Genomic DNA, 23,439 nt, shown 5'->3' with positions numbered 1-23,439 from the left:
CAGCTAGTGGAATTAGTGTAATCTCTCAAAGCGACAGTGGCTAATTTTTAATATATATAACCACACTCCTCTCTGTAGGCTTTCAAGAATAAAAGTGTGAGTCTGGCCAACACGAAGTATGACGTTCCGACAATTTTGCTTCTGGGGGCAGGTAATAGAAGCTTTTAACTGGTTAAATATTTAACCAAATATCTGAGTTTAACAATGCTCCATAAGATGTCCCATGAATGACTTGGTTCCATACCTCCCTTGCACACCTGCATATACCCTGAGGCATTCACGTACCCCAGTTTGAGAACCAGAAATGTATTTGCTTGAGGAACAGGTCTGATTTTCTCTGTGAAGAGATGGAGTTAACAGTGGGGACGAGGACTCTGCCATGCTAATGGAAAAGAGAAGGTTGTCTGCCTATAAAATTGGGTTTTACGTCTTACTCCGAAACATTATTTGATGGGTTTAGATTTCCCAGGGATAGTAAATTATCCTCAATTGGGGTGTTTATGATCTATGAAAGACAAAAGTTATATAATGACTCAGTGGGTTTTATCATTGCTGCTAAATTAATTTTGGGTTAATCTCCTATCTGGGAAAATTAAACAGACTGCTAATACTCTCTTGCGATTTGAAGGATCAAAAAAACAACGGAGTTAACCAGAGGGGTGGGGAAAGCAAACAGACTCACTTTGTTGTTTCTGTGAAAGACATGAATCCAGAGGTTATGACTTCTAGACCACTGAAGCTCTTGGACTTAAACTTCAAGGAGGAATAACTGTAGGTGTGAGGCACAACATAAAATCTGGAAGTGTGGCTACTTTCTTAAAACAGAGGTTCTTAATCCATTTTCCAGCCTCACGGTGCCGAGAAGGACACATTGGCCCCCTAACTGTATCACAGTAAGAAGTGAGTGAGATCTCTAAATCTGATGAGGAGCTGCTTCCAGAAGGTCTTTATACTTCTCACCAAGGGAGTTAAGCTCCTCCTTCCTCTTCTCTTCCCCCTCTTCCCACTAGCAGAGATTTGCTGGATTGGAGATGAGAGACTGATTATGTGATCTCAGAATGGAAACAAAATGATTTTCTCCAGTACAAATACCATGGTTTACTTGGCTAGGACATGGGGTGAGTAAAAAACATGCTGTTTCATTGAGCAGAGTCTAAAATTTAGACCAAGAAGGACCCCTAGAGATCATTCAACTGATTCCTTTTTATGGACCCAAAGAGTTTATGACTTGGCCAAGGTCGCACAGCTTAGTGGAGAGCTGAGACTAGAATCTGTGTCTCTAGACTCCTGGTATAAAGTTCATTTCACTGCAACACATTGCAATAATTTGCTCTGGCAGTGACAGCCTGTAATGTCAGCCTGTCAGCCTCTCTGACTGTTGATCGTAAGAGGGTACTGAGAGCATATGACTGACTCAGTACCAATCTGTGGCCACTAGAGAAAAAAACACAGAGGCACAGCTCAGAGCACATGCCCTGCTCATCTTTGGTTAGAAATTCTGTCCTTGTTCATGAAAGAGAATAGCATTGATTGTCAAGGTGCCCAATGCTAAGATCTATAATTTCTGATCAATATGTTCATAAAATGAATTACTTAATTCATGAAATTTGTAAAATAAATCAGTTTATATAAAAAAATTTTCTGGCTTTCAGGGAAAGAAAATATATTAAGTGTGCCAAAATACTCACTAGTTAGCAGAATTTTCTAATAACGAAAATCATCTGCAAATATATGTTAACTATAAATTAAGCTTTCACATGTTAGGTTTGTATAGAAGTCTGTTACACTGGTAATATCAAGATTCTTTCAAAGTTCACTCAAAATCCAGCCAAAAAAATAAGTATCCTAGGATGAAAAGATATCTAACTTCTTCAAGTTATGGAAGGTCATTACTGTTACAGAGGATGGCTATGCAAATTACATTAAAACCATTTGGAAATGATTTTTTGGCTAATTTTCACAGTACTTCTATGACAGACCAATATGAACACTGGTCCCAATTATCTCAAAAATCACAATCTCTGTGAGCTGGGAGATGCACCATTATTTCAATATAACCAAGATGAGAATTTCAATTGGAAGGTTATAATCTGGAATTCTTATTTCTAAAATGTACATCAGGAAACTAAGGAAGTCCCTTTTGCTTTTATTGGAACTATTTTCAAGATATAGTGTAGTTACTATAGAAAATGCCATCAGTCTTGCATTATAAATACCTAAATGCATTTCTTTAGCAAACAGATATTCTGGGTACCTGAACAAACACCATCACTATTTTTTATTGCTATCTAAAACCAAACACGGAAAGCAACATATTTAGTTTAGAACAAAGACTACTATAGTAGATCACAGAGTTTGCTAGAAATGGCTACAGCAGGACTTTTTAAAAAAGATTTGCAAAACTTGCCATTTGAAGAAAAATTTCCTAAGATATATTATTATATCGAAGGTTCTCACTAGAAGATGGACAATTCAGATAGCTCACAAGTTCTCTGAATAGGAGGAATTCCATTCTGGAGACCTCATCAGAGCCATTTTGCCAAGGTAAAGAGATAGCAGATGGGTTTTACGATAAGTAAATAATATAGTTCCACTAGTTGGGGGGAAATACTTCGGAGAAGAAATAAACTTTTCAATGGACATCTAAAAGCCTTACTGCATGTCCTGCTGTTTAAAATTAAAAGCTTCCAGTTACAGCTGAGAGTGCAGCCGAAAAGATCAGGTGTAGCAAACGACAAGAGGGAAGTTGTTACTTAGCAACCCCAGCAGGAAGGGCTGTGCAAGTTGGTCAAACCCGTTGCCTAAAGAAAGGTTTTGGCTGAAAGCCACACAGCTGGCAAGACGTTCAAGGAAAGGAAGTCCTGAATAGAAATGAGTTAATTGTCTTGCTGCTTCACACAGTTAATATAACCAACATGTCCTTTTAGGATAAAAGCAAACTTCAATTAGGATTTTTTCAAAAATTGATGTTTCAGGTATCCGGGTAACATTGTATAGAAAAAAAAAAAGAAAGCTAAAAAAGAATATCATAGCAGATTATTTCCCTTTTGATACACACATACTTGCACAAACTCATATTTAAATTTATAACATGACATCAAAAATAAAGAAATTTTGGTTCCATTAACTTTTTTTTTTGGAAGATTGCTTTCTTAAAGAAAAGAAAAGAATCCGAGGATTCTTTATCTGAAGGCCTGGTTGATATTTAGATTCAGATAAAGTTAATCAGCTATTACCAATATGACTGTAAGTGTAAGATGTACTATCTGCAGACTCTGACTCTAATTACACTATTAAAAAAAAAACCACCTTTGACTGAATTTTGGAATAGAAAAACTGTCAGAGGTTTTGTTGGCAATTAAATTTTATTTTGAATTTAGAAATTAGGAGGGACCACAATGCTGAATTCTATTATAAGAAGGCATGAGTGAACCTGAAAATAAAACTATTCTTACCCACAAGGGACATACTCAGAGAACTACATAATTCCAGAGTTTATTTAAAATCCTTAAGCTTCTAGCTCAAGAGTTACATTCTACTACAGTGTGGGATTTAATTGAACATGATTCTATCTTAAATTCCATCCAAGACCACATGCGAATAGCTCTATAATCAACTATAATACAATCGTATGGTATCAACTCCAAGAGCAGCAACATACTAATGTTTAATAAACTGAAAACTTGCTACTTGAAAGCAATTCGAATTAATCTTAGCATAACTTTCAAGAAACCTAGTCATTGTAAAATAAATATATACAAAACTGCCTCCCTTCTACTATATGATTTCTATAAAAATAAAAATTTATATCATACAGCTAATATTTCTATTAGCCAATTTTAATTTCCTTTCTAGGACATGCTATTTAAAGACTACTGTTAAAAGAATAATTGTATGAAAAGCAAATAGAGAATGAAATATAAAATCTCTTCTGCAAAAGTATTTATATGCTCAGAAATAAGCTGAAATACATCTTATAGTAAAGTTACTCCCGTTAAGATTAAAAGTTCAAAAATTATTTCAATAATATTTAGAGGGATTTGAAGGATTAAAGAGATACAATTTTATGAAGATGCCTCACAGATCAGAAACCTCTAATATGTAAGCCCATAAATTTGATTTGGAAAAATTACATGTTGATAAATCTTTCCAGATATGTTTTCTGTCGATTGATACAATAAGATATATTTTATTTAAAATTAGGATTGTCTGGAGTTTGGTAGATTTAATTATTTGTAATTACCCAGCTGTTGTCAGCCTATGGCCATTTTATGACAGCGGTATCTACCGTGTGGGTCAGGTTCAACTGTATATCTTCTCAAACACAGATTTAATGCACTATTGATGAAACCATTACTCGAACCAAATTAAAGTCTGCGCTGATGTATTGGTCTACAGGGAGCTGTCAGACATGAAAGGAGTAATTAGTATTCATTACTACATACCCCACAACATTCCAATTATTAATGAACTTCAACTTTTGGACTACGCTGTATCTATCACAAGCATTTCTCAGACATTCATTATTAGGAAGAATAAACTAATACTCATTTTAAAAAGGCCCCCAAAACAAACAGAACTAACATAAACAAAAACACCGTTAATGGCTGAAAACTTCCTGAGGAATGAGACTTTCTCCTAGGAGCATGAAAGTTATCCCACCTGCATGTGAGGATATGGTAGAACAAAGATGCACCAGCTCCACAATCCCTCTGGGCTGTTTTCCCCTCTCTGTCTTGTTTTCAGTACTACCTTGTCTTTATAACACAAAGGAAAACATATTTGTAATGCCACAGGTAATCACATGGACAGTGTCACATAGAAATAATAAAAGAGGAGAGAAAAATCAAGTGAAATGTTCATTGTTGGAGATCAGACAAGGAAGACCTATTGGAAAATTTATAAACATGTTAATTTGAGATGTGGCCAAGGTCAAATAAAAAATTTTCTGTTCCTGTTATAACATTGCAAATTGGTATGCCTATTGTTAAACAAAGCCACATCAACATTTCTCCATTGATTTTCTTTTACATTTTACCCAATTTTTATTTATTGCATTAAAAAAGAAAAAGTAATTTCTATTTTTACCAAGCTATTTTTATTTCTCTATATCTCCTATTAATGGTTTGCATATATGTGAATATTTTTTAGTTTTTTTCTCTCTTTTTTAAAAAGAGTTAGATGAAGGAACAACAAAACATTTACTTTGTTTTAAAGATTCCTTTTTGTCAGGTGAAAGTAATACCATCATTGAAATATCAAAACTTATTCAAAGTACTTTTTATGCTTTTATAAACAAAACTATTTTGAAAACTTAGAGTGTCCTCAATTTTTTCATTCAAAAATAAAAGTGGAGGAAAAAAGTAGGACATGGGAATAGTTTCTCATAGGAAGAGGTGGCTAATATTAATAGTATTAAATACAGGAATCTTTGGATTATAAAACAGCAGAAGAGGGAAAGTCCCTAACTCAGTTCTTTCAAAGACTTCACAACTCTTATATACTAATGAGCATGTAAATTTGTAAACACTTTGGAAAGCAATTTTCAGTGTCTTTCAAACCTAATTGTGTACATACTCCATGAACCAACTATTCTACTCCAGAGTACAAACTCTGAAGAACCTCTTGCTGTGTGTACCTGTAGATGTGTATATGAATACTCAGTAATATTCATAGCAGCATGGATTATAACGGCAAAAAAAATTTAAAAATAACCTAAATGTCCTTGAATAAGAACATTAAATAAAGGAATAGTTACATCATTGGATATTATAGTAGTAAAAATGAAAGAACTACAACTAAAAGCAGTAATATAGATAAATCTTAGAAACATAATATTGAGAAAAAAATTAAGTTCCTTTAAACTATGTACACTATGATGGCATTTTTACAAAGCCTGAAAGCAATATTCTGTTTAGGAATATATGCATAGATAATAAAACTGTCTTAAATAAAGTAATGAAGTGATAAGCAAAATTTAGAATCTTTACCTATTATGACTTTAATTTGCATTTCCCTGACAACTAATGATGTTGAACATCTTTTCATGTGTTTACTGGCCATTTATATATCTTCTTTGGAGAAATGTCTATTTAGATCTTTTACCTATTTCTTATTGGACAGATTTTTGATCTTTATATGCCTATAACATTGTAGGAACTTGACTGTATACATATTTATTGATCAAAGTAATATTCATATTGTATTTGTTATTAAATACATTAAATTAATATTTACTGAATATGTGCTCTCTCTTAGGCCTTATGAAACTGACCGTATCATTTCAATGTCTGAATATTGATTACCTTTGGAAGAGGAGGCAGATGGGAAGGAAGAGGAGCCCAAAGGTACCTTAAAGAATATCGGTAATAATTTGAATGGCAGGTACCTGCCTAATTTATTATTATGCTTTATAACTTTTACTTATTATATAAGTATCAGAATTAAATAAAATTAAAACAAAAACAAATCCCCCTACTCTTCCTAGGAGGCAACTTAAACTATCAAAGGATCTGACTGACTGTTTCCCCATCCACCCTACCCTTTGTGGTGCTTTGCTTCCTGGTCTGCTCACACTTCCATGGCCAAAAACAATGTTTTCCTTCAGGAGTTCTGGCTTGCATCTGGTTCATGCTTCCAAGCACCCACATTTTGTATCTATTATTGGTTAACTATTCAAGGGAAATAATATATATTGAATACCAAAATCCACTGTGTTCTTTATTTGCATTGTTTTCTTTACCAGAAAAGAAAATTTAAACACATGGCTGGGTGCAGTGGCTCATGTCTATAATCCCAGCACTTTGGGAGACTGAGGCAGGAGGATGGCTTGAGGCCAGGAATTGAAGACCTGCCTGGACAACATGGAGAGACCTTGTCACTACAAAAAATAAAAAAAGTTAGCTGGGTGTGGTGGCGCTTACATGTAGTCACAGCTACTTGGGAGGCTGAGGTAGGAGAAGCACTTGAGCCCAGGAGTGAGAGGTTGCAGTGAGCCATGACAGTGCCACTACACTCTAGCCCAGGTGACAGAGCAAGACCCTGTCTCAAAAAAAAAAAAAAAAAAGAAAGAAAGAAGGAAAGAAAGAAGGAAGGAAGGAAGGAAGGAAGGAAGGAAGGAAGGAAGGAAGGAAGGAAGGAAGGAAGGAAGGAAGGAGGGAGGGAGGGAAAGAAAGGAAAGGAAAGGAAAGGAAAGGAAAGGAAAGGAAAGGAAAGGAAAGGAAAGGAAAGGAAAGGAAAGGAAAGGAAAGGAAAGGAAAGGAAAGGAAAGGAAAGGAAAGGAAAGGAAAGGAAAGGAAAGGAAAGGAAAGGAAAGGAAAGGAAAGGAAAGGAAAGGAAAGGAAAGGAAAGGAAAGGAAAGGAAAGGAAAGGAAAGGAAAGGAAAGGAAAGGAAAGGAAAGGAGGAAGGAAGGAAGGAAGGAAGGAAGGAAGGAAAAGAAAAGCTTAATCACAGAAAAAACAGGCTAAACAACTTACCCCAAATCACCAAACTAGAATGTAGCAACCTAAAATTTGAGCCAGGTTTTATCTTATTCTATTCCAATTCTCTTTTCTAACAAGAACCTACTGCATAAGCCCCACCTTACAGTCCTAGAAGCCTCTCTTGAAAATGTCCATGTACCTGGTTCAAGACAGTGGGTTGAACATTGTATTGACCTTTCTTCCCATGCCAAATCCTATAGAAATGGTGGAAAGATACATGTTTAAAGAAAGAATGAATTCAAAATCATGCTGGAAAACAAAAGTACAATGAGTGGAAGAGAAAGACTGAGGAACTAAAGAAAGTTATGAGAAACAGAAAAACGTTAGCAAAGGTAAACGACAGACAATTCATGCAAGGGGAACTATAAGTGACTAATAAACATTTTTATTAACAAAAAAAGAAATATAAAATAAAGCAGCAATGAGAAAAGATTCTATTATATTGGCTCTTGCTTATGGCTGGTGCCTTGTTTCCTTCGTGTTATGATTTTTGCCTCTGAGTTTATGTTCTTTGGAATTCTATGTTTGGCAACCTTCTAAAGTCTGGATTTAAGATTATTCCAGACAGGTATGTTATTTTCTTCTGCCAAGTTCATTGGGGTATGATCAACCCAAGGCCACTTTGAAATATGTTATTGATGGAAGGTTTTTAGGGTAAATAAATAGTAAAAATTCATCCTCTGCACTCATACAAGGGATGGTTTCTTGTTAGGAATTCTCAGAGCATATTTCTCTGCCTCTTTCCAGTGCCAAGGTAAAAAAAGGAAAGTTTCCTTGATACAGCATTGGTTTTTGCTTATTAATTTTTAACATATTTACCCTTAAACAGAAGGTGTGTCCTCTAGCTGTATATAGGAATCTCTCAGCAGATGGCACACCCTGAATAGGCCCTGGGCTTGTCCAAACTTTGTACATCCATCAGAATAGAACCCAAGGTCATCAGGTTTTAGCAGATACCCTCAGGAAGAAAATCAGCTTTGGTATTCCTTGTCTCTCCAAGTTCCTGCTCTTGGGTTGCATTTTTTTTCAGTCAACTCAGTTGATACATTGCAAAAGATATTTTTCAATATTTTAACTGAAATATTTAGTTGTTTTCAGTATTCATGTATCTAATCTGCCATAGTATAAGAAATAAAAGTCTATGTTTTTATTATTCTGTTTTTATTTTGGTTAACCATCTTTTAAAAGACATATAGTATGTGATTATTATCCATAAAGAACTTATAATCAATTAAGGATATGTATGAGTGAAAAAAAATTAAGCATATTATAAAGGGGGAGAAAAAAATGGCAAAATGACACAGGGTAGAATGAACTATGCATAAGAGGCATTAAATATGGATAAATAAAATTTCCATTTGATTTTAACATTTAATTCCTATATAGTTAAATCCTGAATAAAGTGAATTTGAGATTTTTAAAAAGAAAAGTTAAGTAAAATAGCACATCATGGGAGCAGGGATTACCTGTGTGAAGAAATAATGAAAAATGAGATTGGTAAAAGGAAATTCGAAGTAGCAAACAAGTAAAGCATCTTGTAGGCTTGAAAGAAAAGCCTCAATTAAATTCATGTAAAAGGCAACAGAGAATTCTTAATGGGTTCTGGAGCAGAGGAGGATGATAGAAGCAGTGTTAGAAAAAGATTATTTTAGTCACTGCCTGGGTTGGAGAAGAGTGAGCAGACAAAGGGTGCAAAGAGATTACTTCAGTCAGCATGAAGAAATGGAAGGTGTAGATATGAAAAACATAGATTCCAAAACATTGATGGGAAAATAAACAAGGTTTAGTAAAAAACTGATTCAAAGAGGTAGAGCAGGAAGAGTTAGACTGGCAGAGTGGCACTCACAGGAACTCTATTGAAAGATGGTAGTGCCCATTTATTTGAAAAAGCTGGTTGAGAAACTAGGTTTTCATGTAATAAACTTCATACAATTATAGGGCATCCAAGAGGACATTAAGCTTTTTTGGTTCCCACTTTTCTCATCCGTGAAGAAAAAGTACCCTCTGCTCTTTGACTATGTAGCATCTCCCTAGATAATCACATCCACCATGATGGCTTAACTACTTCTCTGTACACATGTTCCTCCATCTACATGTTCTGCCAAGATCACGTTATTAATATTAAGCTCCATACTCTCATGCCCAGCTGCTTCTTACACTTCTCTTTTAGGAACAAGTATTAAAGAAGTACCTCAATCTTTGAATGTCTAATAAGAGAAATTTCCCTTTTTTCCCTGCACTTACTCCTATTCCTCTAACTCATCGCTCCATAAATCACACCATCATTTACATGGCAGAAAACTGGAAATCACCCTTAATCCTTCTTTATTCCCTACCAATAATATCCAATTAATAATAATGACCTGATGAGATTAACTTCTTAACATCTCTTCCATTTGTCCTCTCCTCTATCTCCACCGTCACTGCCTTAGTTGGAAGGCTCCCATCACGTTTCAATGGGACTACTGCAACTGTTGGCTAACTGGACTCTGGCTCTAGGTCCATACCCCTTCCTCAGCCAACACGTCACACTGCCAACAGTGTGAGTGTTCAGAAACATAAATCACATTACTTCCAGTATGCTTAAGAGTCCTTACTAGCTTCCCTACTGACTTATGCTCATGATTCTCAAGTGACAATATGGAGACTCCAGGGAAGTATGGCGTTTTAGTTAAAAACAATTGCTATCGTCAACCAGTATAGCTGATAGGAGCAGGCCCCTTAAGTGTGTTGGGAGGGTGGGAAATTGCCGACCTATAGGAAAAGGCAGACCTATGGGTCAGCCAAGGAAGTCCATGCTCTGGGTCCTCTTCTCTTGTCCGGTCTCATCTCTCCCAGTCCACGTCCCCCGTCTTCCTCCCCAACACAGACTCTGCACCCATTTGGGTTCTATTTGCAGTTCCCAAAGCCACTGGGCTATTTGTTTTAGTATCAGGGCTCTCTGTCTAGGATTCTCTTCTCCCAATTTTCTCCCTCACAAATATACACTTATTTTTTGATCCTTACATTAAATATAAATGTAATAAAATGTAATTTTTCTCATAAGGCCTTTTCAGGTCTCCAGTATGGAAGTGACAGCTCCCTGCCATGTATGCTTCTATCATCACAGCAATGGCTCTGCTTTGCCTTTTATAGATCTGTTTTCCCCTAAGGAAATGGAGCTTCCTTAAAAAGTGCAGGGTCTGTACCTTATCACACTTTAAATCTGCAGTCCCCAGTTCAGTACCTGGCATATAGCAGTTCTCAGAGAAGGTTTATTCAATGACTGACATGACATATAAGGATTCCACTAGCACTTATAGTTTCTGGGTAAAGATACTTCAAAAACATCTGCATGGAAGAGGGAAGTGGGAAAACCAGAGATACAGATTTGAAATTCACCCTCAAATCAGTGGTTATTCCCATACATGAGAATTTAGGAGTCAGGATTATTAAGGTAATAACTTCATGCAATCAATACAATTTGTTATACTCTTATAGATCATTTTAAATTTCCTTGGCCCTTTAAAAAATGCTAGAATGACATCAGTTCTATAAGGCCTAACAGAGAGTACATACACAGTAATTATTATTAATTTGGAATAAATTGTTCTGGCCTGATATTTTGGGATAAAGACTTAAGGCTCTATGGAAAATTTGTTTCTAAAATCAAAGACCTCTGGAATCCTCACTGATACTCAACTACATCCATACTGAGGAAAAATCATGACTCAAATTTATTAGTCTTTGGGAATTTTAGAGGATCCAAATATATTTGTAATGAGAGTCATCAAATTTTTTACATCTAAATTGCGCTATTGAAATTCCAAGCTAAAGCTCAGAGAATATGCATTTCACTGACAAAAATTTTAGGTCTTCATAATAGAGTCAGAACCTTAATAACCAGGATTTCACTTTAGTGACATTCAAGATTTTATACTATATTTTTAACACATCAGACACAGCTACAATTATATTTATGTTAAGAGTTGCAGTTTGTCAAGTGGCTTATTAGATTGTTCTAAATGTGTGTCTGGGTAAATTCTGGTTTATTAAACAATTACAAGTTGTCAGTCACTCTAAGTGGATTTACTTGGTGAGTTGTATAATAAATACCATAGTAATCGGTTAGAGACTAAGAAGTTAGTCACCTTTAAGCAGGGGTATTTCCACTTAAAATTGACAGAGTAGGCTAGTGGTAAAAAGAAAACAGATACCTTAGAGGCAGAGAGTGGGTGTTAAGGAAGAACAGGGTTAAGGAAGTTCTGAACTTATACCTCTGGGAAGAAAGAAACAAAGAGAGGAGGAAACCCAGTGAACTAAGTCTAGTGAAAGTTGTTTCTTGAGTGAAGAGGCACGAGGAGCCTTTGTAATGCCAGTCTCCTCTGGGCCCACCCAGGCTTGATTAGAGACACAACTGCTGTACCTGACCTTTCATACATTGATAGAAAAGTGACATGATGACTCCTTAGAAATGGCTTCAGTGACCCTTGGAGAATGTTCTGGAAAGTGTAGTGTCCCTGGGGGAATGGCAGCCACTTGGAAAGTCACATATAATTCACGGGGGGTATGGAGGTCCCTGTTGTTGATAATCCAACACTGTTGGTATAAAGGATGATTTCAAGGATCCACTAATGAACTCAATTTTTTTGAATGGTTGGTTATATGTATCTTAAGTATATTAGTAAAAAACAGAGCTAGCACATTAAACGTATGATATTGTGGATGCTATTACTAGTGAGAAGCTGATTTTTAAAAAACAGTGAATGGATTTAGAATTTATTTGAAGTAAAATATTAAGTACGTAAGGATACGAGTGATATGGAGGTAGGCAACCATACTCAAGGCGTTTTGTGAATTACTAAAGTTATAGAAATATCAGTATAAATTTTTAAAGGGGCAACTATTCTGTCATGAGATCTGTGACAATGCATTTTTTTTGGTAAGTCAGAAATTGGGTAAAATCCATCTAAATCCAGCAAACAGGTAGTCTGGGAGTCTGGATCATGCTGAGGTTGCTTTGGTCTCAGAGCGTAGGTGCATAAAATGGAAACTCAGAAATAGCGGCAAGATTTCAAGAGATTGTGCTTGATGATGAGGCTAAGAAATAGATGTTGCTGATGAAACCCATTTAGCACAAAATATATATTAAAAACTCAAGAATACTTACTTTCCTTTTTTAATCGTGTTCCTGCCAAGCAGTGGATCAAGAACTGGATCTATCGTTTCCTCAAGGTTTTCAATTAAGATGACATCACCAAAGGCCAAAGCAGTTTCAATGGTATTCAAAAACCTTAAGATTCAGTCAGAATTGATGTAATAATATGTAAATAAGCACAGGGAAAAATGCTCAAAATTATATGATTAAGTTATATTTCAGGTAGATATTTTGAATGGGCCAAAATAACTTAGTGAAAACTATTTTATAATGTAGTACTCTCCTTTAACTAGATTGCACAGAAATTAAAGACCAGACTGTGAGATAAATTCTAGTCATATTTTCCAAATAAAATTCAATAGTTTAAATTAATAGGTCCATGTGTAAATTAGTTGCTTTTACAAAGATGGTTGAAATAAGTATAACTTACCCAAATTTCATAAATTTAAATTCATTTGATAAGCCCTTTTTAAATGAAAATTCAAATTATATTAATTGCTTGGTGGTTTTATCAAATTTTCAGTTTTTAAATCTTTGAGTTCAGTCATGTAAAATGATGAACTATCATTTTATTTCAGTCTCACTCTCCAAAAAATTCTCTCCCCACCAAAAATAATTTTCTCCAAGTATTCAGATAAGCAAGGAGCAAATTTATCTATACAGCCACAGAAATTCCTTATTTCACTTTATATGTGAAAAGAATATGGAAGGGTCAAGTGAAATACTAGTAGGTCTAAAATAATTTATTCAACATTAACTGAACACCAACTACATACAAGACATCTTTCTACTTATCAGGCAGTATTGTTACAAGGACCTAGTGACAGAAAGCGTCAGAGTAGATTTAGTTCTCAAAGTAACATGTAAAATCTGACTAAAATTATATTATCCTCAGGCATCCAATATTGGGACTTGTAGCCATGTTAAGATCTTACTATAGGCAGAGTATATGTTTAGGAATACAACTGTAAACATCATACAACTGTAAACAGCCTGCAGGTATAGTTGGCAATTATTGTGTCACCACATACCAAACACTCCGGAGAAAGAATATAATATATCCTATTTCCGTTCTTGGCCTTAGGGAATTTACATATTTTTCCCCTCCGATACAACTTTGTTCTAACTTTCAATCTGGTTTCTTCTTCAGATAATTGGATGCTGGCCAACATAAATACCCTTTCAACAGAGACACTTCATAGGAAACACGAGCAAGCAGATAAACAAACAGCACCAAATTGTAATATTTCAAAGTGGTAGATAAGTCTAACAAATGCCAAGCCTTTATAAAAATCAGACCCACTTCATAGCAGCTAAACAGAAAACTGATCCCTTCAGATTTCACATACCCTTTCTGGCCCAAACGTGTGACTTTCAGGTCAGGTCCATACTTATTCTTAATCCACTTAATTCCCTGTTGCTGGGGATCTATCACCAAGGGCCAGCGCTCACAGTGCATCAGGATGGTGGCGTTCTCGGTGGACATTCTGTCACTGGGCAGTCCTTCGTTGTTCCAGGAAGCAATCGTAGCATCATCCGTCAACATGGAAATCAAGTCCAGGCCTTTGGTTATTGGAACGGAAACCTTTAAAATCAGAGTAGAATGCAATGAACTGCCAAGGTGGCAGAGCAGGAAGAGTTGTCATGCCAGACAAGAAAACAAAATAACAAAGCCAAGAAGAAGTGACTCCATGGGAACACATGCAACTTTCCTGTGGACTCTCAGAAGCCAAACACAACCCCTCACTGTGAAACACAATTTGACCTGATAAACCCGGTATTTACCTCCCAGAATTCTGTCAACTCTGGGACTCAACATCTGGCTTATTAACTGCATCTACCTGGCTTTAACTGAGAGGGACTTTGCCTTGTACTTACATCTATAGCTATGCCAACAAGAGGAGAGTAATTTAGACACCAGGAAGAATGGCAGGACATCAGAAATTAACTTGCCCATGGAGCGATTGTTTTATATAAGCAATGCTGAAAAGCAGTAGCTTGCTCAGGCACTTCATATGTTTCTGTATGCAAACACTACAAAGAGATGACTTCTCTTTTGGGGATGGGTTAGTGAAATGTATTCAGTCTGCTGGAACTCCATCAGCTCCTCAGTGGTTCTTAGAAACTTAAAATGCAACCTCGACTTTGAGAGGAAATGGCTTATGCTATGACTGCATTGTGAAGTGAGGAGGTGTCTCTCTTAAGATGGGGGGGGAGGAGGGAATAGAGAAAGAAAGAAACGTATCTTAAAGAATAAGGATCATTCTTTATGAAAACAGACTGACAAACAAAAAATAAACTAGACTGTAGCAAAAAATTTATTAAGGAATTCATTTGTTCACTCCTTCAGTCATCGATTCTCAAACATTTACTGAGTGCCTGCTGCATACTGTCTGGAAACAACAAATGGAAAGAATATTCCATGGCTTGGTGGAGTGGCTAACATGGAAACGCACCTCCACATAGGAAGTGCGTTAAGAACCCTACCTGTAGTAGGTTGGGGGCACTGTATCAGCGGTAAGAGTTTGGTTTATTGGTTGGTCACAGAACCTCAGCAAACAGAATGCTGAGAGCATTCCCACATGAAGGCTGGGTTGCAATTTGATATCAATACAGGATAAATGGCACAATATTCCTATTGCCCCTGACTGCAATGTTCTTTTAAAAATGAATCAAACCCTATTTCCTAGTAATATGAACAAGATTTGGTAGCTGACTTGATATACAGTTTCTTTAGAGACACAAGCAATTTGGTATCTTTTAGAATAACCATCCTTTTATTAGCAAAGGATATGCCACTTTAATTTCCTACCTTCTGCTTAATACAAACAGCTTGAAACAACTGGAGACTTTACATAACTTTGATTTCTGAAGGAAAAAGGACTAACCAAAGGGGCACCTATAGATCTTGTATCCCAATTCAATAGTTGGAATTGTCTGAGCACATCCTCTGTGCAGAGCAGAATGCCAGGGATCAAAGAAAATAGCAACCTCCCCTTTTTTTTCCTGGTCAGTTTAATCTAGTACAGGAAATAAAAGCCCATTTCAATATAAATGAGGTAACCCCCACTAAGGACTATCATAAATATTGTGACTACTTTGAGACTCAAATTTTTAGAAAACAACTTTTAGGATTTTTTAAAAAATAGTATTATGAAATAGCTAGTTGTATAACTACATACAGAAATTTTTTCATAAAAATATTTTTTGATAGTTATGATACAAGCATCATATTCACAATAAATTTTAACCTAAGGAGAAGCTGAAGAAAACAAACTTCATTTCATATGTGGTCATGCGCTGCACAACATTTCAGTCATCAATGGACTCTGGATACAACCATGGTCCCATGAGATTAAAATGGAGTTGAAAAATCTCTAATGCCTAGTGATCCTGTCATAATGTTATAGCACAATTATTTTTTAAAATAAATTTAGTTAGCATAAGTGTACAGTGTTTACAAAGTCTACTGAAGTGTACAGTAATGTCCTAGGCCTTCTACCTTCACTTACACTCACTGACTCACCCAGAGCAACTTCCAGTCCTGCAAGCCCCATTCATGGTAAGTGCCCTATATAGGTGTGACATTTTTTTATCTTTATAACTGTACACTGTACTTTTTCTATGTTTAGATATGGTCAGATACACAAATACTACTATGTTACATTGCCTGCAGTATTCAATACAGTAACACGCTGTGCAGGTGTGTAGACTAGGAGCAATAGGCTATGCCACATAGCCTGGGTGTGCAGTAGGCTATACCGTCTAGGTTTGTGTAAGCATCTTCTACGATGTTTGCATAATGACAAAATCCCTAATGACAATTTCTCAGAACATATCCCCATGGTTATGTGACATATAATGATATATCTTCTTATTGACGTTTCTTTCCAGAATTTTTTGAAGCAGTCTGCAGCAAGGAAAATGAGTTTGGAAACCAAGTGCAAAGAGGGAGCCCTTTAAGTCCAAAGTCTGCTCCTAAAGTCAATGTGTCGCAACGCTCCATTTAATCACTTCATTAATGTGTTGTGAGTCACCATACTACTAAGAGGTAGAGCTGGGGGAAAAAAAGGAGGCTCCTCCTTTGGAAAAAAACATTTGCTAGAGAGAAAAGAGAAGGCTGGGGGCACATGCCATGAGCCAAAGTGAAATTGGTCCTAACATCAAATGCATATCAGAGTCTTCTAAAAACTGAATTGGCATATTTCTTTAAAAAAAAGGAAATTTTCTGTGCAGGTAATGTTCCCAGTTTCTCCTAATGTTATGGTAACCTAGTGGCTAATATTTATGTAAGGCTTTATATGCTCACAAAATTTTTTCATATATACTCACTCTTTTCATTTTCTCATTTAAACAAGCATTCTGCAAGGTAGATCTCTCTATTGTATTGCTTAGGTCACTGAGGTTTAGAAAGGCTAACAGCACTAATAACTGTGTATTTGCTCTGTCTGTTCACTGCTAGGCCAGAGTAGTGAGTGGAGTACAAAGCCTGCCTAGGCTCTGTCTGTCTGCCCAGCAGACAACAACTTTGGGTGGAAACACCTTTGGATAACAGAGTGATCTGAACTCGCGAGGCCTTGTGTGCCACAGCCCCGTCCTTTTCAGTGACCACCCTCTGTGTTACTGTTTCCTCCCTGTCTCAATCCCCAGATTCGTGCCCCTATGGCTGCACTTTCTGACAACCCTTCAGCATCCTAGTCCTGGTTGGACCAAATTCCCTCACTCTCTACCTGCTTATCTTAACCCAAACCAGGCTCTCCCCCTAGGGCAGTGGCTTTCAACTCCAGGCTGCTTATTAGAATCACATGGGACTTGAAAAAGCTGCCAATAGGTACCTTATCCTCCTCTCCCCACCCACGATTCAGCTTCGACTGGCATCAATGCATTTTAAAAGTTCTCTCTCATGTGATTTGAACATGATGCTGGGGTGCACGAACCACTGTCCCAGGGTCTTACTTCACTAGAGGGCTTTCTTAAGTGGTGACAGTTTGTTTTCTCAATACTCCATTACTGAAAAATGGATGTGGGAAGGAGTTGTCACTCTCCTTTCTTCCCTTCAAGTCATCCCAAACCATTGTTCCTCCATCCTTATGTCAACGTGCCGCCTTAGAGATGCATGAGGCCAGCTGTAGAATCCTCTGTGCCTCGCCTCATCTTAGGAGCGAGGTAGCTACTGGTCCTTCTCGCTTTTCCAGGTTTTGCTATCAATCCTTGACAACGTGGATGATGAACCCACTCCCCAGCCTTGACATCCTTCATGTCAAAGTGCTACATTTCCTTTCCACTCTATTATATTAATAGTACCTCCTTCCTTGGAAGAGAAATGTTGTCCCAGACCTTGCAATAATCTGAAATGATTTCATCATTGAAATTCAAAACTCCAATTCCCAATCTTTTGATCATGCTTATCTATAGCGCTCACATCTTTAAACATATTACATATTCAAACAATATTTAGAGCTCTAAGCCTTTACCCTACCGTATTTTTTTATTGTGGTAAAATAAACATAAAATTTGCCATTTTAAGCCCTGTTAAGTGTACAGTTCAAGTGGCATTAAGTATATTCCCATTGGTATACAACCGTCACCATTATCCATCTCCAGAATCTCTTCATCTTCCCAAACTGAAACTCTGTACACATTAAACAAGAACTCTCCATGTTCCTTCCTCCCCCTGCGGCTGGGAACCACCATTCCACCTTCTGTCCCTATGAGTTTGACTACTCTAGGTACCTCATAAAAGTGGAATCATGCAATATTTGTCCTTTTGTGACTGGCCTTTTTCAGTTAACACAATGTCAACAGGGCTTATCTATATTGTACCATGTGTCAGAATTTCCTTCATTTTTAAGATTTAATAACATGCCATTGTATGTATGTAGCATGTTAAAAAAAAAATCCACTCTTCTGTCCGTGGCCACTTGGGTTGCGTCCGCCTTTTGGCTACTGTAAATAATGCTGCTGTGAACATGGGTGTACAAAGATCTATTTAAGTTCCTACTTTTACTTCTTTGGGGTATATACCCAGAAGTAGAATTTCTGGATCATATGGTAATTCTATGTTTAATTGTTTTTTTTTTTTTTTTTTTGAGGAATCCTACTATATATTAACTTCTGGCTACATGCAACATCTCTATCCAGCCTAAACTCAACCTCCCATTTTCTAACTGTTTTTGCTGGTCCCATGACCTTCCCTGCCTCCTTTTCCTTCTGGCTTATCTGCCTATAAAGCTCATGCCTGGCTGGGTCTGACATTCTCTGTCCTTTCTTTTTACTCCCGGACTTTGAGTATTGCTGATGAAAGCTTTATTACTGGGACTATAAATTCATCTTTCCCAAATACATCTAGGGTTTCTTAAAGCTGCTTGGCAACACTTAACATCTATTCCCCTATTGCCCTCCATGGGTATTTTTGATGTTTTTACCACTCTCCTTGAAGCCATTTTCCTAATTCCAATTTTCTTATCTTTGGCCAACTGCCATTGCATTTTCCTGCTTCCCCGAGGGAAGAGAGACCAGCAGCTGTGACTGCTTCAACTTTCCTTTTCTCTGTCAATATCTGTGCCTGTGTCCACCTTTGTCTCCTTCCCTCCCAACTGAGTTGAAGGGCTCTTGCTTCTCCTACCTGAGAGTCTTCCCGTACCCCCATTCTGGATCCCATACCCTCCCAGTTCCCCATGGATCATATCCCTTTCATCAGCAATTCCTATTTCAGTTCTTCTCCTGAAGCACAGAAGCATGCTCTAGTCTCACCCACAATGAGAAAACAGATCCCTCACTTGGCCCCCTGTCTCTAAGTAGGCACCTCTCTTTATCTCCTTCCCTGGGCCAGTTCCTAAGAGAAGAATCTATCTCTTCCGCCTCTCTGTTCTCACTTCCCACTTGCTGCGTGATGGAGCAAGCTGGCTTCTGGCTCACTCCACCACCGTGGTTATAACAGAACTTCTCATTTATGCATGGGACGACACTTAGAGTTCATCTCTCACTCGTCTCTATGACTTTGACATTTCGGACTATTCCCATCTTTATACTCTTGTCTCCCCTGACACCACCCTTGCCTGGGGGTTCTCCAATCTTTCACTGCTCCTTCTTCTTCTGTCTCTACTCCCTGTTGACATGGCAGCGTGGAATTAGCTCCCTATGCTTCTAAACCTCTTTGCAGATGACCTCACCCCCACCTGTAGTTCTGACAACTACCCAGTAACTTTCTTGTCCAACTCTGTATTGGTTAATGGCACATGAATGTTTTAGCAATAACTTAAATTCAACGTTCCTAAAACCAAACTCTCTTTTCTCCCAAACCAATTTTAATCTCAGAGAATGATACCTCATGTACTTACGTTCTTCCCCTCACTGCCATGTTCAATCCATTGCATTATTTTATCAACTCTTCCACTGTGCCTGCTCTGGAATCACTCCCTGGCTTGCCATGTCTATTGTCATTGCTTTGTTTAGTTCATTGTCTTCTGGATTGTTATCCTAACAGATGACCTTAAAAGCAATAGCCTCTTCCCCCTCCAAGTCAGTTTCCTCTGTGCCCAGAGTGAGCTTTCAAATGTGTGATTCAGATCACGTTATAGGCATGCTTAAAAACCTTTGATGATTCTCCATGCTTTGGATAAAGTTCAAACTCTTTTTCTTAGTATAAAATATGGATGTTATAACAAGGCCCCCTTACTAATTCTGTAATAGAGATGAACATTACAGAATTAGTAGAGGGTGGGTGGTATTATAACCAGCACATTATAATGACATGTCGGTACATCTACATTTTAATTCATCTAACATTCTAATACTTAAATCACCTGAAACCCTTTTATTTGCTATGAAGCTATGAAGAAGAGCCCTAATTGTACTTTCCTCAAATGGTTAATCAGTTATTCTCTCACCATTGATTGAGTAATCCATTACTTCTCCCACTGATATGCAATGTATATTTTAGCATATATTCATTTATTTTAGAAGTATGTCTTGACACTCTGGCAGTTCCTCAAAGATTAAACACAGAGATCCCATATGACCCAGCAAATTCTACTCTAAATATAAACCCAAGAGAAACGAAACCTAGGTTCACACACACAAAAAAACCTTGCACGTGAATAGTTGAACGTTCACAGTAGCACTATTTATATTAACCAAAGATGTGGTAACAATTCAAATGCACATCAACCAATGGATGTATAAATAAAATGCAGTATGTCCATATAAGGGAATACTATTCAGGCACAAAAAGGAATAAAATACTGATACAGGCTACAACATGGGTGGACCTTGAGAACAGGCTAAATGAAATGTTAGTCATAATGTAACTCATATATATTTTATGAGTTCATTTACATAACATGTCCAGAATAGGCAAATCTATAGCTTTGTATAATAGATTAGTGGTTGCCGAGGCCTGGGGAGGGTGTGGTGATGAGGGGTAAGATATCTAATGATATGAGATTTATTTTGGAGGTGATAAAAATATTCTGGAATTGACTGTGGTGATGGTTGCACAACTTTGTGAATATACTAAAACTCATTGAATTGCATACTTTAAATGGGTGAATTATATAGTATGTAAATTATATTTCCATAAAAAGAAGTACTACACATTCGCAATGTCCTCGACTCCATTCTAGGATAGAACAGTGAACAAAACATAAAATCTTTGCTGGACTTTACATTCTAGCCAGGTTAGGGGACAGATATTAACCATTATAAATGAATAAATAAAATATTAGAACTTTCAGAGAGTAATACAATTCCTTTAAGAAATGTTTAATATAAAACCAAGGCTTGACACTACAAATATATCAAATAACTTAGTTACAAAAGGATTTTTCTTTGAAAATGATTAATGATAAGATGCCTTTAAAAATGAGCTTTCCTTAAAACATTTAATTTTCTTTAATTTGCAAAAACTCCATTGACATGTACTTAGGTCATAAAAACAACCACTGTAAAAACTGAGGCATTTATTACCCATGTAGAACATTAACATACAGAGATATTTAGGGTGTCTTTAAATATACACCAGAAGGACTGGTTGTATAAACTGAGAGTCTGTTCCAGTCAACTGCGATGACAGTGTCTCATCGCAGACAGAGGCCTGGACGTGAGGAGGTCTGATTTCATACCCTATGTTAGTGGAGTGGAGTCACTTAAACTTCCTGCCTCAGTTTTCTCATTTGTACAAGAAGGGTCTTACACTAAATGATTTTTCACATCTTCCAAATCTATTGTTTCACTTTGCATATGGGTTTGAATTTTCAAATTTATGATAAACTATTTTTATACTTATATTCAAAATGCTACATGTTTAATCTGAAGATTGTCTTAAAACATCTTTAACCAATAAGCCATAATATTAAGAAAACAAAAAGTTTCATGCTCTTCTATAACACGATGATCCAGATTTGATTTTGGTTATCGGTTTTGTTTAAAGCACTTTTCCAACTACAACTCTATCATTTACATGGTTAATTGTTACCTCCCTGTTTGAAACCATCATTAAAATAAGAAAAACTGTGCAACACACAAGAACCATCTCCTTCAGAGCAGAATTTCCAGTTAGCTATTGTTACTGAGGTACAAAGGTACCTAGAATATACATGGTTTTTACCACTGAAATTTCAGTAGGATGGTTCCTTGTGTTGGCAAGGCAAGACACTGAACTTACCTTCTGTTGAAGAAAGGGAACCCACTTGCAGTTCACCAGTTCCTGGCGATACGGCCTCGTGAAGGGTCCAACATAAGACACGAACGCTGCGGTGAGGAGAACATCTCCGCAGAGGGTCTTCTCTTGAGCTTCAAAGGACTTAATAGACTGACCCCAGCGAATCTTCTCTGACTGAAAGATAAAATTACTCAGATGTAATTTGCAGGGTGAGTATCAACTCAACAAATGGTATTACTGTTTAGCACAGTGCAAGCCTGTGTCCTGCACAGTCTCTAGAAGGAATAGAACGTTACTGGCTGATGTGACTATTATACTCTTTTATGTGTTTGAAACCCATCATCATGAAGGAGTTCTCAGACTCTCTTCAGTGGAGTTTACTGCAGTGTGACATCAGTTCTTTAACATCTCCTTCCCGCCGGATATGCTAACTCTTTGATTATGACTGAGGTCCTTCTTGAAAGGCTGGCGATCTCTGCCCTGTCCCTCTGGAGCGGAGGACCAAGAGCTGTGGCCAAGAATGAGGGACGTGAGGATACGTAATGTCAGCCTGGCCATTCTCCTTTCTTCCCGCTGTTCCTTACGCTGCCCTAGGCAAACTTTTTGTTTATTTATTTGTTTTTAACAGGTTGGTAATGGGCTGATTACAGACAAAGGAAAATGACAAACACCACTCATTTTAATTAATTAAAACATAAAGCCATCTACCCTGAAGTCTATTAATTAAAGCATAGTGCCACTAGTTACTCAACTTAGGTTATTTTTCTAATATAATCATTAAATTGGTGGAGGAAACTATGACATAAGTAAAAAGATGGCAATCAGGACTTCACTTGCCTTGAAGACAATACTCTCAAAGAATGCCTCCGAAGTCCTTATATGTACTTGGATGGCCATTTAAAATCTGATTTACAGGTTAAGTATGGGGAGCCCTTAATATTGGATTTGAATAAAACTGCAATAAATATGTATGGATTGTCTGAATTGCAGGATAGTTCACTAATTTACTTTGTTTTAATGCATGTTAAAAATTAACACAACATTCTAAGAACATGCAAATTAATGGGACCTGAGAAAAACAACAACACAATTTGAAAGTATAACCAAAGGAGCATTCTGTGGAATTGCATTTTCCTCATGAAAGAAGAAAGACTACAGA

The 23,439-nt window shown here is 36.9% G+C and overlaps 1 protein-coding gene across 1 annotated transcript in view; it reads right to left on the bottom strand.

Annotated features, from left to right (window-relative positions):
- DNAH11 (dynein axonemal heavy chain 11) overlaps positions 1–23,439 on the bottom strand; it is a 301,905-nt gene that overhangs the window by 58,026 nt on the left and 220,440 nt on the right. Inside the window, exons 64-66 of the mRNA XM_045564154.1 lie at positions 22,284–22,454; positions 13,969–14,204; positions 12,632–12,754 (exon numbers count right to left, since the gene is read on the bottom strand). Of these exons, the coding sequence (XP_045420110.1) occupies positions 12,632–12,754; positions 13,969–14,204; positions 22,284–22,454 (530 nt within the window). The remainder of the gene's footprint in view (positions 1–12,631; positions 12,755–13,968; positions 14,205–22,283; positions 22,455–23,439) is intronic.

This window comes from Lemur catta, chromosome 11 (assembly GCF_020740605.2).
Source record: "Lemur catta isolate mLemCat1 chromosome 11, mLemCat1.pri, whole genome shotgun sequence".
Classification (NCBI taxonomy): Eukaryota; Metazoa; Chordata; class Mammalia; order Primates; family Lemuridae; genus Lemur; species Lemur catta.
This window is presented reverse-complemented; position numbering and strand designations above follow the sequence as displayed.